At 38.3% G+C, this 13461-nt stretch overlaps 1 protein-coding gene across 1 annotated transcript in view; it reads left to right on the forward strand.

Annotated features, from left to right (window-relative positions):
• The window catches only part of LOC124116340 (transmembrane protein 64-like), a 40817-nt gene extending 33974 nt beyond the window's left edge, over positions 1-6843 (forward strand). Inside the window, exons 3-4 of the mRNA XM_046477640.2 lie at positions 4399-4560; positions 5193-6843. Coding sequence (XP_046333596.1) covers positions 4399-4560; positions 5193-5333 — 303 coding nt within the window. The 3' untranslated portion in view covers positions 5334-6843. The remainder of the gene's footprint in view (positions 1-4398; positions 4561-5192) is intronic.
• Positions 6844-13461: the final 6618 nt, after the last annotated feature.

Raw genomic sequence — 13461 nt, forward strand, 5'->3', positions numbered from 1 at the left:
AGGTGATCGTAGGTTCAACGTCGGGTTCAAGATTATTGCACTACTATAGAGACGTGCAAGCATTATTGTCTGTGTATGTGTGTCTGTCTGCTTGTACTAGGCAACACGTATGCCGGTTTATAGTGTTAGCCCACTTAAGATACCATGCCATGGTTTAACATGGATACCCAACTGATAACCTATTTGACTCCAAGCCCACAGGTTCTTCATTGATCCCTTAATGCTAAGCAACAGGTTGTGTAACAAATACCATCTGATCTTTTGGGAAGGAAGCCAAGGGATTAAAAAAAAAATTCGAAAGTATTTTGGTCACATGTAAGTCATTATTGACACGTCTCATTTCACTAAATTATATCGGAGCCTTAATTACTGTTACTTAATTGAAAGTCGGGGGCACGGGTGGCCCAATCGTCTAAGGTGCTGCGATTCGCTTTGCAGAGTTGCGTCCCTTGGGCACGCCAGAAACCTATGATTGTGGGTTCGAATCCCGGTTCGCCCCGATTATGTTTCTAGGTTTGTCGGCACCATACCCATACTAGTGGGTTTCACCGAAGTGGTAAACGTCTGAGACTGCATCACTTCGGGCTTTCCTCCCACATTCAGCTGACACGATGTGATATAACTGATATACTGTTAAAAGCGGCTTTAAACCCAACTCACTCACTCACTAATTGAAAGTCATGGAGATTTCTTCTTTTCCTATATATCTTGAATCCATGTTTTTAACCTCACAATCATGTGCCCTGGTGCAGACATGTTTACTCAGATTAATGGAGGTATAAAAACCGTGCAGCTCCGATAACCAAGTGGGCAGAATTAGGGCTGATGGCCTAAGAAGTCGTTGCAGCCCTGATAAATCATGTTGCCTGTTTTTAATAACAGATTTTATCAACCTCATGCATAAACGGTGTAAGAAATATCGTTCTCATTTAGTTGATAGGAATGTCATTGAATGGCTGACAAGAGTATCAGTGTCTGGTTGGTAATCCTAACATCATGTTTGTGTGTAAACACTCAAATAACATTACGTATGGAATCATTGCTGGGAGACGTTCTTGTCACAGCTGCTAAATAGGTTTTTTTTCAATCTATTAAAATTGTTTCTGTTAGATTTAAAATCAAACCTATAAATTCATAAGGGTTGATGTTTTATAAACATAAAACCAGACAAGTAGCTTAATGGTTAAGAAAATTTGAAAAAAGTAATGTCGTTGTGATTGCAAGACCGACCATAATTCCAATAATTGTAACCACAATATTGTTTATAGGTTTAAATACTTGTTCTGCAAAACCCTGACTCTGGAATAGTAGAGATTTATCTAGGATTCCAAACTAGGTGCCCTCAGTAGGCAAATTGGGAAATGTCTTATTTTGTTCAAAGTTTAAATTCCAAGGTATTTTGACATTGCATTCAATGCAATGATTTAAAACTATGCATTACAGACTCTTCCTCTATATTGGTCCGGTTATCAGTGATATGCAAGCCTCTACAAATCCATAACATTAGCGATAAATATAACAGCATAAATTGGGAAATGTTTACCTAAGCGGGGTAATAAGAGCCCAGGGCGCTCTCAAAATTAGAAATAGGAAGCTCTTATTGGAATCTAATTTTGGTGAAAGATCAGAATTTTGTGGTTTATGCTGACAGCCTAAAATGATACAAAAGAAAAGACTGTGTGTATTATACACGACAGATATATTTTTCAAAATTTATTTGCCCATAATTAAGGGTGCATATAACACACGAGTGCGTATTATACACGAATAAATAAGTCTTGTGTACCTTGATCAGTCGGAAGGGGTGCTAATTGGGATTGTTCTCTAGCCAGTATATTAGCAAATATCGCTGTGGCGCTTATTACGTCGAAATTTACGGTAATTCCCATTTTGGAATTTTACTGACATTTGCTGCTGACTTTCAGGATAAATTTAACAAATATTATGTTTGGGATAACAATTTCTTAGTAAAGTACAGAGTTTAGGACCTTTTTGGGTTGAGTCCCATCCGGGATTCGACCCTACACTCACCGAGTGAGGCACCTAATTCAATGTGTATTCATTGGGGATGAATATCGGCATTCAAACAGGTCTAGATAAGTCCCTGAATTGGCAACATTTTAAAATATTCTTACCACTTAAGTTACTCTGCTTGTGTGTTATTACTACCTTTCAAAGAGGGGCGGTCAGGTAGCCTGGTCGTTAAAGCGCGTCACGCCGAAGACCCGGATTCGATTCCCAACATGGGTACAATGTGTGAAGACCATTTCTGGTGTCCCCCGCCGTGATATTGCTGGAATATTGCTAAAAGCGGCGTAAAACCATACTCACTCACTCACCTTACAAAGATTTTCCATCTTTATATAAGTACACACACCCCACACACACAACACTGTGAACACCCCCAAAATACTTGTGTTTCTGGTAACCCTTTTTAGTAGACCCATCCTTTCCCTTGTTACCTAAATATTTTTATCCTGGCTGAAAAGAGCTACAGAAGTTGTATCTTCAAGTGGCACTTTAGAAGCTGTAGTGACAAGGAAGGCCGATTTGACATGGATTTCAACTGCTTTTATCATGTTTATTCTTGCAATCCGATGTTTCAGTACAGATTATCAAACAATTGACATCACTTCTTGATAAAGGTACTAGGATTTGTACAGTGTGAGTGAGTGAGTATGGTTTTACGCCGCTTTTAGCAATATTCCAGCTATATGACGGCAGTCTGTAAATAATCGAGTCTGGACCAGACAATCCAGTCATTAATATCATGAGCATCGATCCAAGCTATTGGGATCGATGACATGCATCAACCAAGTCAGCGAGTCTGACCACCCGATCCCATTAGTCGCCTCTTATGACAAGCATAGTCGCCTTTTACGGCAAGCATGGGTTGCTGAAGACCTATTCTACCCGGATCTTCACGGGTCGTCACACATAGTTAAGCTTTGCGACATATCCCCACACACACCTAACACTGAATTGTGAAAAGGTTGTCAGCCTCAACATGCTGAAAGATATTTTCAGAAAGAAAAAGAAAACAAATCATAGACCACTGAATAAATGTCGTGGAAAAACAGCACAACGGAAGTTGTTTGTCAAGAAACACAAACACTGACAAAGGTTTTAAACAGGAAATATCTTTATTGTATTTGATCTCATTTTATTTACAACTTACCGTTATTTTCAAGGTAAACACATGATGAATAGCGCTGTTGTTTATTTGTTTAAACTGTAAAAACCCTGAAAGGTTTGTTGTGCCGGATGGACCAGTTCCAGACATTATTTTACTTTGTCATTATAAGGTTATCTTTCTACATTAACTTGCCCAATGTCTATATACTGTAAATCCTGAAATAAATGCGTCTCCAAAAGAATTTGACCACTGGCCCCTAGCCAAAAATGCAACTCAATATGAATGCGACATCCCCCCTCCTCTCAAGCATCAGTGGATTTATATCTAAAGAAAATGTCCTCTGTCAGGTTTACAGGAGAATCCTCACCTGATTCCAATCTTACATTAATCCAATCACACACCAAATAGCACAGCTTATTAGCGCTGAGTAGAGTACTTCCGCTAAAACAATACATGTGCGCTGGCTCGTGTCGGCCTTTGACGCAGTTGCAAAGAACAAAACACTGTGTTGCGTGGGTGGCGTCTGTCTGGACTTGCAGGTGCGATCAGTGATGAGAACTCTTGTCATGACCTCAACAGTGACAATACACAGGATGTAATTAGTGTTTGAATGATATTGTTGACAGTATATACTTGTTACAAGTGCTGCTCAATAAACAGTGGTGTTGAATACATAGTTGTTTGTTTTCAGCATATGTCTAAGTTGGTATTCCTGCTATCCAAAATGTCTTATTTTTATATAAATGCGATGTTTAATAATGCATGCAAAGGCCTTTCGCATTTAATACACGCTAAGGTTAATTTCAAGATTTATAGTATTAACTCTATACGCTTTCTCAATATTCATCTGAAGAAGGAGCACGAAGAAACTCTGAAACGTTAAAAAGAATATAAGTTGATATCCATAAAAAGTGTCATGTATTCATTTCATCTTCTAAATGCCTATCAAAGACTTACAGACCTATTACCTTTCTGCCTAGTCTGTCTTACAGATCCTGATACAAATATATATCAAATACAGCCCATGCAAGTCTATAATGTTTGGCAAGTCTAGATCACTGCAGTATCAGGAAATGATGAGAGTCACTGGGCTCCTTTTTATTATATTTTTATTAAGATAATTGAACAACTTTTTTTTTCAGTACGATATGTTCATTTCAGAGACTAGATGTTAGTCTCCTTTCTGCCCTCAAACGCAAGGTAATAGACTTTCATGTCCAATTTTCCAAGCACTCCCTTAACAAGCTATCCCATGATTTCAGCTGGCCGATGTGCCGTTATGGAAGTACTGCCTGGCGTCGGTCGTGGGTCTGCTGCCAATGGCGGTGCTCAACTGCTACCTGGGATCAACACTGAGGTCAATGGAGGACGTTCTGGGAGACGGCTCCAACAAAACAACGGGATATTTTATATTTGCAGCTCAGGTGCGAATAATTATCTTGTATGATTGTCAACACAATAGTCAATACTTGTTTGCCAATCCATTTTCACACTTTTGTTAAAATAAATATGTTTAAACCAATTGTCAATACTTACATCAAATTTTAAGTATAAACAAAGACGTATATATGTATGTACGTCCGTGGTATAAATAATTAGATAGCTTACTAGAGGCATTTTTCTAGCTCTTGAGACAAGTTATGGCTCAGTTTACAATCTTTATGGGTTTTTTATATGGTCTAGGCTGTTGTCCTCATCTTGTTTAGTGTGTAGTAATACATGTTTCAAACGTTTCAGATGTTTCAGGGATTTTTTACTAGCATGATAAGTTTATCTAGGTGATTTATTTTATTACCATGACACTCTCGTATCGTATATTTATGATTTGTAAATGCCTCTTATCACTAGGCGTGATTATAAAAGTTGTTGTGAATTGACTCCAAAGTGTATATTTACCCTCATTTCAGATATATTCTGACAGTTTCTGTGAACAGTAATCTATCTATGTCTGAGGTTAATGGGCAAAAAATGTGGGTTGAAAATATTTTATCAGAAATGCATGTATTTTTATCTGATTTAAAAAAAATAAATTATAAGAATGTTTTCTTCTTTTCAGCTCCTGTTTACAGCTGGTGTAATATTTTTTGTGGTGCGCAAAGCACGAGTGGAACTGAGGAAAACAGTCGTTGATTTGAAGGAAGAGAAACATGCGCCAAATACTGACGATGTGTATGTTGATATGAACAACGAAAGCTGAGATTAGCTGAATGCAAAGAAATACTGAGATATATTTATTGTTATCTGTTACCATGGCTGTTTATATAATATATATATATGGTTTGGTTGTCAAAGATTGCACATATGTATAAAAAGGTTACCGGAGTTGCATTATTAGTTTGAATACATCCTGTGAAATCAATGCATATGTCCAAGGAATGACAGTGTTGTTTAGTTGTACACGATTCCAGATTCTTTTCCAGTGGGTGTGATTGGTGTTGCTGTGAGGGCCATTATGTCAGGGGCATATTACAGGGATTTTTCTAGACCTGGGGCTCGTTGTACAGAACAACCTTAGTGCTAACGACTTTAAGCCTATGTTAAGGTATGGGAGTTACGATCACCTTAGCGCTAAGATCGCATGGTACAACGACACCCTGCTCAGAAACCGATATTTGTCCCCAAATTCCCGAAGTGGAATAAAAACTATTCCAGGGGTTTCATTTTATAGTCATAACTAATGTTTAAATATGGCGTTGTGGAGGTGACTTTTATTTTTCTGAATACAGGCTCCATAAGGTAGATGCTTTAATGATTAGTTTCACATTATTACATTGAATGCAATGCATACCTGAATTAATTGAAAAAAGAGCTTTAAAAAAACATGATAACAATGTTTTCCCAATTTACCTACCAAGGCACTTTGGAACCCAGATAAGTCCCAGTTTGGAGAATGGAAGGTTGTTAGAATGTTCAACATTAGATGAAAATATGGTTATATTTGTATATGTAATTCTTTTTAAGATGTTTGTTAAATTATTCGTCTTAATTCTAGTAGATGAGAAAATGTCCACTTAGTGTGTTTCATAGTGTCCTGTATGCACTATAAGTAGTTGTGCATGCATGAAAAGGAGTTGTGTATGTATGATAAGTAGTTGTGTATGCCTAAATAGATGTGTATGTATGATAAGTAGTTGTGTATGCCTAAATAGATGTGTATGTATGATAAGTAGTTGTGTATGTATGATAAGAGGTTGTGTATGTATAAATAGATGTGTATATATGATAAGTAGTTGTGTATGTATAAATAGATGTGTATGCATGATAACTGGTTGTGCATGCATAAATAGATGTGTATGCATGATATGTAGTTGTGTATGTATGATAAGAGGTTGTGTATGCATAAATAGATGTGTATGCAAGTAGTTGTGTATGCATGATATGTAGTTGTGTATGTTTGATAAGTAGTTGTGTATGTATGATAAGTAGTTGTGTATGTATGCTAAGTAGTTGTGTATGCATAAATAGATGTGTATATATGATAAGTAGTTGTGTATGTATGCTAAGTAGTTGTGTATGCATAAATAGATGTGTATGCATAAGTAGTTGTGTATGCATTAAGTAGTTCTGTTCTGAATAGATGAAACAGAAACTCAGCCTTCTTTCTTGAAACAGATGTCAAGTATTACTTATAAATGTGTCCTTGAAAGGGAAAAATATCCAAACATAATGTTAATGCTCATATTTGTATTTTGACCAGACCATTTTGAGGGAGGGTGGGGGGGTGCAGGTGTACCTATTTTTTATCTGTAGTTATTTTTAAAAAAAAAAGGCATTGTTCATAATCATGTTAAAGTTTGATTTGATTCGGTAAGGTGACCAAAAAATTGTATAGAAAATGACAACTTATCATTGAAACAAATACTGTTGTAGTCATAAAAATCCCTTGCCAAAGTGATCTTTATTGTCGGCGGTATCAAAACCCTTTTCATTCTGAGTTATTTTCTTCTTCTGAATTTTCAGTTTTTAACATCGGCGTATCCTAAAACCAACCCCAAATTATGGCCTTTGATTCATTGTCGTGCTTCCACATGTCACATAGGATTTTTTTCATGATGTGAAATGTTTTAGATTCATGTTTCATATATGTTAACATCTGAGAGCTGCATTCCTAACTATCTAGAAACACATGTAGAGAACTGAACTTCTTTGTCTTTTCGAGTGTTAGTGTGAGATTCAGACACCTGCACCTTCCTCTGCATCAGCCCCTGATGAACCCTGGTGTGAAGTGTGTTATAGGGCATCTTCCTGAGGCAAGGGCGTTAACTGACTATAAAAGTCCAGTTTCCACCCTTGCCAAACTAGGCTGGAATTTCCAGGCTTGATCGTAGCGCCACCAGTGGCTATTACGAGTTATGTCCCCTCTTTGTCCCTCCTACTGACCATCAGTTTCCACCTACCATATCACTTGCATTTGCTTCGAACAAAACGGGGGCGCCCAGTCAAGACAATATGATCGATGATCAAGATCTATATGGTAATAGAACGGGTCTTACCTCGCGAAATGCATCAAATCACGTGAGCACCTTGATTAAAAACATGAAAAGATTTGTAAAATATCTGTCAACGCCCAGTTGATGGTGCACATCCTTTGCAAATCCTGCAGTCGACTGAAAACTGAAATGTTAATATCCATTTTGTTTACGGGCCGGATGTCGATTTCGTTGCACGATATTGATTGGACTATGCAGAGGCTCGTTTGTCCAGCCAAACTGTAACTCCATAATTGACGCCTAGTTCGGGAAGGTGGAAACTGGACTTTTACAGTCAGTTAACTCCCTTGCCTAAGGAAGATGGTTATAGGGAAACATTTTGTGCATCTGACAGATGTAGGTACTATATCCATAGCATCTTCAGTATTCTGCACGTGAAGTAAAAAGCCAGCTTGAATCATGAAACATTAAATACTCAGTGATAGACGTTCACACCGTGTTCTCTTAAGCTGGTACATGGTGATGTAACTGGTATAGTGGTAAAAGCGATGTTAAACCCAACTCACTCACTCTTTTAAGCTGGAGAGTGAAAAGACACATTTACATCTCAGATAGTTGATGTTCTGGGGACCAATTAGACCCATTATATCAGGTGTTGAATTTAAGTGGAGCCATCACAAAAGTTAACAGGACTTGCTCAGCAATGTTAGGGAAGGCAATGGCAGGCCATACCAATTAAATTACTTGTTTTGCATTTTCGTATGCAGGCAGGAGGAATATTTACTTTTAAAACAAAACATTATTTACTGGAAAAGTATCACTGCATTTTCCCAAATCGCATATTTCTTGTGTATAATACATGTACTCCACTTTTGCAAGGGAGAGAACAAACTAATGAACCCTGTTCAAAATTTCATCATCAACTGTAAATTTTGAGATGAAAGGATACTTGGCCAGAAAAGTTGTTACCTATTTCTGTCACTTCCAAAAACAGGGTAGGTAGGTGGTTATTGGGGGGTTTTCTTTACCGGTACTTTTTTTTTTTAACTTTGAAAATCATTATTTGCAATATTTGTGGACACTTCTAGTTGACATAACAGCTATTCTTGCAGTTCACACAACAGCTATACTTCCAGTTCACACAATGGCTATGCTTCCCGTTGGCACAATAGCTATACTTCCCGTTGGCACAATAGCTATACTTTAAGTTCACACAACAGCTACACTTACAGTTCACACAATAACTTAAATTCCAGGTCACACAACAGCTATACTTCCAGTTCACACAATAGCTATACTTCCCGTTGGCACAACAGCTACACTTACAGTTCCCACAACAGCTATACTTCCAGTTCACACAACAGCTATATTTCCAGTTAACACAATAGCTATACTTCCCGCTGGCACAAGAGCTATACTTCCTGTTGGCACAGTAGCTATACTTCCCGTACGCACAATAGCTATACTTTAAGTTCACACAACAGCTATACTTCCAGTTCACACAGCAGCTATACTTTCAATTCACATGACAGCTAGACTTTCAATTCACACAACAGCTATACTTCCAGTTAACACAATGGCTATACTTCCAGTTCACACAACAGCTATATTTCCAGTTAACACAATAGCTATACTTCCCGCTGGCACAAGAGCTATACTTCCTGTTGGCACAGTAGCTATACTTCCCGTACGCACAATAGCTATACTTTAAGTTCACACAACAGCTATACTTCCAGTTCACACAGCAGCTATACTTTCAATTCACATGACAGCTAGACTTTCAATTCACACAACAGCTATACTTCCAGTTAACACAATGGCTATACTTCCAGTTAACACAATGGCTATACTTCCAGTTCACACAAGAGCTATACTTGCAGTTGACACAACAGCTATACTTACAGTTTACACAACAGCTATACTTCAAGTTAACACAATGGCTATATTTGCAGTTAACACAATGGCTATATTTGCAGTTAACACAATGGCTATATTTGCAGTTAACACAATAGCTATACTTCCAGTTCACACCACACTTGTCGCATATTGAACATAATGACCGGTTAATCTACAGAGAAGCACGACAAATTTATGCTTTGGGCATGAAATCCTGACAATAGTGGGCAGCAAGAAATCTCTACAGCCTAGGGCACCAGATTAGGTGGGGGAGCGCAACAGGAAACACAACTTTGTGGGGTGATGGGAATGACTTGACAGTGACAGGTGGATCCGTAAAACAAGTACTTCAATTGGTATTGCCTTGTACAGGAATGTTTTCTAGCTTATTTAGTCAAATACTTGGATGTGGTGATTATCTCCCCTGTTCATGTAGAGGGCGTGATAGTCAATAGCATAAAAAATCCAATGAAATCAAATTCCAGTTTTAGTTTGTAAATGAAACAACTTCCTGAAAGAATTTGAAATCCCCCATTTGGCTCTGGCGATGTAAGATGTCAAAGTGACATCTCAAAGAGAAAAGATGTCAGAATCCAAGGAACAATAGCTGCGATATACTTTTGATAAAAGCTATTGGACCAGTCAGAGCCGTCAACTACAAACATGAACAAGAACCCCCAGTGTTTATGGTTCAAGCCACCTCGATCTCTGTTCCTAGTGCATGTATAGTGCCAATGGAGTTATGAAAATGACTCCATCCAGGATAGATGTTGACATAGCCGAGTGTCTGTAGGTGCCTTAAACATGGCTGTGGTTAGCATACACCTGCATCTGGTATCCTTTAGTATGTGTGTCTCTGCTTGTCGCTCCTGAGAGGCTAGGGATTGGGTCATTTAGAATGTCAATGTCTGCTGTGGTCTTTGCAGCACACTTCTACATCTCGGATTGGCTACAAATCACCGAATATTTTTAAGATCTGTATACCAATCTCTTCCTTAGCTTCTCTCCAAAAAAGGAGGACTTTTTTGTCAAAAAAGTACTTTGAATATTGTTTCCAGATTGAAAATGGCAACTGATAGCTGTTTAATGGGCATCTTCCCGAGGCAAGGGCGTTAACTAACTGTAAAAGTGCAGTTTCCACCCTTGCGGAACTAGGCTTGATCATGGCTCCACCAGTGGATACTACAAGTTATGTCCCTTCTATGTCCCTCTTATTGACCAATCAGATTCAACCTCTCATATCACTTGCATTTCCTACAAACAAAATGGTTGCACCCAGTCAAGACGATCTAATCGCTGAACAAAATTTATACTGTAATAAAACGGCTCTTCCCATGTGAAGTGCATCAAATCACATGAGCACCGTGATTAGAAACATGGAAAGATAAGATTTGGAAAAAATCTGTTGACGCCCAGTCCCTTTGCAAATCCTGCAGTCGACCGAAATCTGCATGTTGAATTCTATAATTACGAATCGGATGTCGATTTCATAACGCATTTGACTATGCATAGACTCGTCAGTCCAGCCAAAATATAACTCGATAATTGACGCCTAGTTCGGCAGGGGTGGAAACTGGACTTTTTCACTCAGTTAACTCCCTAGCCTCAGGAAGATGTTTATAATGGGTAATGCCATCATGTTTTCTGTAACCCATACTGATGTTTGTTCTCTTAACAGGACGATCCATATAGCTCCCATACATAAAAACAGATATTGATTGGTGTGGGGATATAAAACTGCAGTTACCTCAAACAGTGTCCAGTGATAGAGGGGTGATAGAGAACACCACAGAGACGATCCACATTTTATTTCTATGACTGTGCAGTGCCTTTATGTCATTGGTTGGCAGGTTTGATGTTTAGTAGTTTAGAACATACATATATGTCTATACATCGTGTTGTGTATGTAATGATGTGTGTGAAGGGATATAGAATATATGTTGATGACAATCTGGTTAGCAATATGATGAGCATATACTCATGGATAAAAATAAAGGAACACTGAGCGTATTTTTTTCTGTCTATGCTAGTCTATATGTTGATCATAGCATTTATTGCCAAATAATTGTCTGTTCCCGGGTACCGATTTATGCCATGTCAAACACATGCTTCCTTTTATTGCTGTTCCCTTTATTCTTTCCATGAGTATAAGTATACCAGTATGTAGATAATGAGTCACCTTGTAGCATATACCACATTGTTGAGTAGTTTTGATTGATGTGTTGCAATAATGCACTGGTTTGTGATTGATCTGCCTTAACAGTTTACACATGAATGATTGACAAATCACATGGGGAATGATTGACAATTCACATGGAGAATGATTGATAATTCACATGGAAAATGATTGACAATTCACATGGAGAATGATTGACAATTCACATGGAGAATGATTGATAATTCACATGGAGAATGATTGACAATTCACATGGAAAATGATTGACAAGTCACATGGGGAATGATTGACAAATCACATGGAGAATGATTGACAAATCACATGGAGAATGATTGACAAAATTGGAGAATACTTAGATGAGAGTTCGGATCCCAATTCACCCTGATTATGCTCATGGGGTTCACCATAGTGGTAAACGTTGGAGACCTGCATCACTTTCCTCCCATATTAAACTGACACGTCGTGACAAAGCTGAAATTGTGATGTGTTAAACATTATTGCATGGTCCTACCCCAGACATGGGATGATACACTGTTTAAAGTCATTCACTCGATCGTAGGTTAACGTGTTGAAGTACGAACAGATTTTCTCACTTGCACCGAGAACTAATAATGGGCTGATTGCATAATGGGACGTTATGGAAGTTTTGAGAGATCATGGAGAGGCACCAGAGTAAAGAACCCTAAATCTGGAAAGTTTTGCGAGCAGGAAAGTACATCGAAAACTGCGACTGACACACACACGCAGTAGTTGCACGACACAGTTACATTTGTAATTCGGGCGGTCGGGTAGCTTAGTGGTTAAAGCGTTCGCTCTTCACGCCGAAGACCCGGGTTTGATTCCCCACATGGGTACAATGTGTGAAGCCCATTTCTGGTGTCCCCCGCCGTGATATTGCTGGAATATTGCTAAAAGCAGTGTAAAACCATACTCACTCACATACTACATTTGTAAATCAACAAAAAACGTAAGGAGGCATATTTCTTCTATTTACTTCCACACAATGTCAACCAGCCAGTTGCTTCATTACATCAATAATCCCCCACATCCTGTTTCCTTAATAACACATGGTTACTCAGTGTCAATAGTCTCATCAGGAAAGTTCACGAACCTGCCACATCGTGTCAATTAGCTTACCAGAGTAATCCAGACATACACCAGCCTGTCTTTTCTGTTAGATAAACACCCCACCTCAACCTCCCTTGTCAACTACAACACATGCATCTAAAGTTTGAAAATCACTGACTGACACTGAGTTACCCTTCCATCATGCCACTTTACTTGTGAAATGTAACACGTGCAGAAGGAGCTTTGATCTTTCCTAATCTCATTAACAGGGTGTCGCAAAGTAATTTCCAGGCACAGTTAAGGCTAGTGTTGGACTCGCGCAACTTTCCAGATTTGCAGTATTTGATTTTAATTACAATGTATATTGTAATTTTATGACTTTTTTATCATTATTCACAATGATATTGTAATTTTATGATTTTTTTGTCATTATTCGGGGCGGCCTCGTGGTTAAAGTGTTCGCTCGTCACGCCGAAGACCCAGGTTTGATTCCCGACATGGGTACAATGTGTGAAGCCAATTTCTAGTGTCCCCTGCCGTGATATTGCTGGAATATTGTTAAAAGCGGCGTAAAACGATACTCACTCACCCACTGTCATCATTCACCACTACCCCAAATCCCCGTACCTTCAAAGTAAGATAAGAAAATACCATACATGGTACAAATTAAATGAAAAATGGGATATATAACTGATTAAAATATTTAAAACGTCTAAATGTGAAATCCTGTTTGCGTGAGAATAGAATGAATGATT

This window comes from Haliotis rufescens, unplaced genomic scaffold, assembly GCF_023055435.1.
Source record: "Haliotis rufescens isolate VD_foot unplaced genomic scaffold, xgHalRufe1.0.p SCAF_17, whole genome shotgun sequence".
In the NCBI taxonomy this organism is placed as follows: domain Eukaryota; kingdom Metazoa; phylum Mollusca; class Gastropoda; order Lepetellida; family Haliotidae; genus Haliotis; species Haliotis rufescens.